Source organism: Gopherus flavomarginatus, chromosome 4 (assembly GCF_025201925.1).
Source record: "Gopherus flavomarginatus isolate rGopFla2 chromosome 4, rGopFla2.mat.asm, whole genome shotgun sequence".
Classification (NCBI taxonomy): domain Eukaryota; kingdom Metazoa; phylum Chordata; order Testudines; family Testudinidae; genus Gopherus; species Gopherus flavomarginatus.
In genome coordinates, this window is record NC_066620.1 from 17,250,372 (window position 1) to 17,252,906 (window position 2,535).

The following is a 2,535-nucleotide window of genomic DNA, read 5'->3' on the forward strand; positions in this document are numbered from 1 at the left end:
TACCGATTTTAGCAGAGTTAAACCAATTTAATGCTGCACCCGTCCACACAACGAGGCCCTTTATTTCAATATAAAGGGCTCTTTAAACCGGTTTCTGTACTCCTCCCCGACGAGAGGAGTAGTACTGAAATCGGTATTACCATATTGGATTAGGGTTAGTGTGGCCGCAAATCGACGGTATTGGCCTCCAGGCGGTATCCCACAGAGCACCACTGTGACCGCTCTGGTCAGCAATCTGAACTCAGATGCACTGGCCAGGTAGACAGGAAAAGCCCCGCGAACTTTTGAATTTCATTTCCTGTTTGGCCAGCATGGAGAGCTCACCAGCACAGGTGACCGCACAGAGCTCATCAACACAGGTAACAATGCAGTCTCCTGAGAATCGAAAAAGAGCTCCAGCATGGATCGCACGGGAGGTACTGGATCTGATCGCTATACAGGGAGAGGATTCTGTGCTAACAGAACTCAGTTCCAAAAGACGAAATGAAAAAACATTTGAAAAAATTTCCAAGGCTGTGATGGAAAAAGGCCACACCAGGGACTCAGTGCAGTGCAGAGTGAAAGTTAAGGAGCTCAGACAAGCCTACCAGAAAACCAAAGAAGCAAACGGAAGATCCTGGGCAGGGCCGAAAACATGCCGCTTCTACGCTGAGCTGCATGCAATTCTAGGGGGGTCCACGACCACTACCCCACCCCTGTCCGTGGATTCCGAGGTAGGGGTGGTAATCTCAGCCATGGCTGAGGATTCTGTGGAGGGGGAAGATGAGGAGGAGGAAGAGAAGGACGAGCTTGCAGAGAGCACACAGCACTCCATTCTCCCCAACAGCCAGGAGCTTTTTCTCACCCAGACGGAATTACCCTCCCAGACCTTCCAAGCCACTAGCCTAGACAATGAAGCCATGGAAGCGACCTCTGGTGATTGTACCTTTGTAAATATAAAACATGATTTAAAAGCAAGCATTTTTTAATGATTGATTTTCCCTGACGACTTGGGATGCATTCGTGGCCAGTACAGTTATTGGAAAAGTTTGTTAACGTGTCTGGGGATGGAGTGGAAATCCTCCAGGGACATCTCCATGAAGCTCTCCTGGAGGTACTCCAAAAGCCTTTGCAGAAGGATTCTGGGCAAGGCAGCCTTATTCCGTCCACCATGGTAGGACACTTGACCACGCCATGCATGTAGCAAGTAATCTGGTGTCATTGCATGACAAAGCCTAGCTGCGTATGGTCCCGGTGATTGCTGGCATTCAAGCAACATCCATTCTTTATCTCGCTGTGTTATCCTCAGGAGAGTGATATCGTTCATGGTAACCTGGTTGAAATTCAGGAATTTAATTAAGGGGACAGAGATGGCCATTCCTATTAGCCTGTTTGCCTGTTGCTTAAAAGAAATCCTTCCTTGCAGGTAGCCAAGCGGGGGGAGGAGAGGGGAGGTAATGGCACTGAGCTTTTTCGCGTTTGGCTAGTAGGGATCTTCCCTGCTACCAGCCACGCAGTGGGGGGCGGGAAGGGGGATGATTAGCAGTGATCTTCCATAATACCAGCCATGCAGTGAGGGGAGGGGTAAAGCGATCATCCCAGAGAATTGGATGTGGGAGTGGTTTCTGCTGCTGCATATTAACAGGAAAGAAGCAGCACTGAACGGGCTTTGCTTGGTATTTGGGAAAGGAGGGCACTGTGTATATGAAGGCTGCACAAGCTGAAAGACAATGGCTTGCCATGGCTGCATGCAAGCTGAATTCTACTGCCCAGACCTGTGTCTGTGAGATCTCTAACACCAGAGCCGCAGGCACTCAATATTAAGATGCAAAATGCGACCTTGTAGTGAAATCACATGTAAGGTGAATAGTGTTGTTCACTGTGAAAGAGTATAACCATTGTTCTGTAAAATGTATCTTTTTAAATACTTCTCTCCCTTTTTTACCTCCCTCATGCAGCTGCAAATTTTTCAAGCCTCCCTACTCCATCCCAGAGGCTATCTCAGATAAGGCGGAGGAAAAAAAGACGCGAGACGACATGTTCTCGGAAATCATGGAAGTAACCCGCAATGAAAGAGCTCATCTGAATGAGTGGAAGGACGTGGTATCAAATTACAGGAAAGATACCCGTGAACGTGAGGACAGGAGGGACGCTCAAGATGAGAGGTGGCGGCAGGAAGATCAGCGGTGTAGGCAGGAAGATATGCAGTGGTGGGATGCAATGCTGGGGCTGCTGCATGATCAAACTGACATCCTCCGACGTCTGGTGGAGCTTCAGGAACAGCAGCGGAGTCACAGAGTACCACTGCAGCCCCTATGTAACTACCCTCACCACTCTTCATGTTCCATATCTTCCTCACCCAGACGTGTAAGAACACGTGGGGGAAGGCTTTGTGCACCCGCCCACTCCACCCCCGTGGACATCCCAACCAAAAGGCTGTCATTACTTTGAAATATCTTTAGTGGCCTTTTCCTTCCCTCCTGTCCTCCTCCCAAACCACACCCAGGATACCTTGTCAGTTCTCTCCTTTTTATAATGACTTTTTAATAAAGAATA

The 2,535-nt window shown here is 48.8% G+C and overlaps 1 protein-coding gene across 1 annotated transcript; it reads left to right on the forward strand.

Annotated features, from left to right (window-relative positions):
* Positions 1–259: 259 nt before the first annotated feature.
* Positions 260–2,242, forward strand: LOC127050354 (uncharacterized). The gene is made up of 2 exons (XM_050952233.1): positions 260–915; positions 1,938–2,242. The coding sequence occupies exons 1-2, from the start codon at positions 312–314 to the stop codon at positions 2,039–2,041; spliced, it is 708 nt and encodes a 235-aa protein (XP_050808190.1). The 5' UTR covers positions 260–311; the 3' UTR covers positions 2,042–2,242.
* Positions 2,243–2,535: the final 293 nt, after the last annotated feature.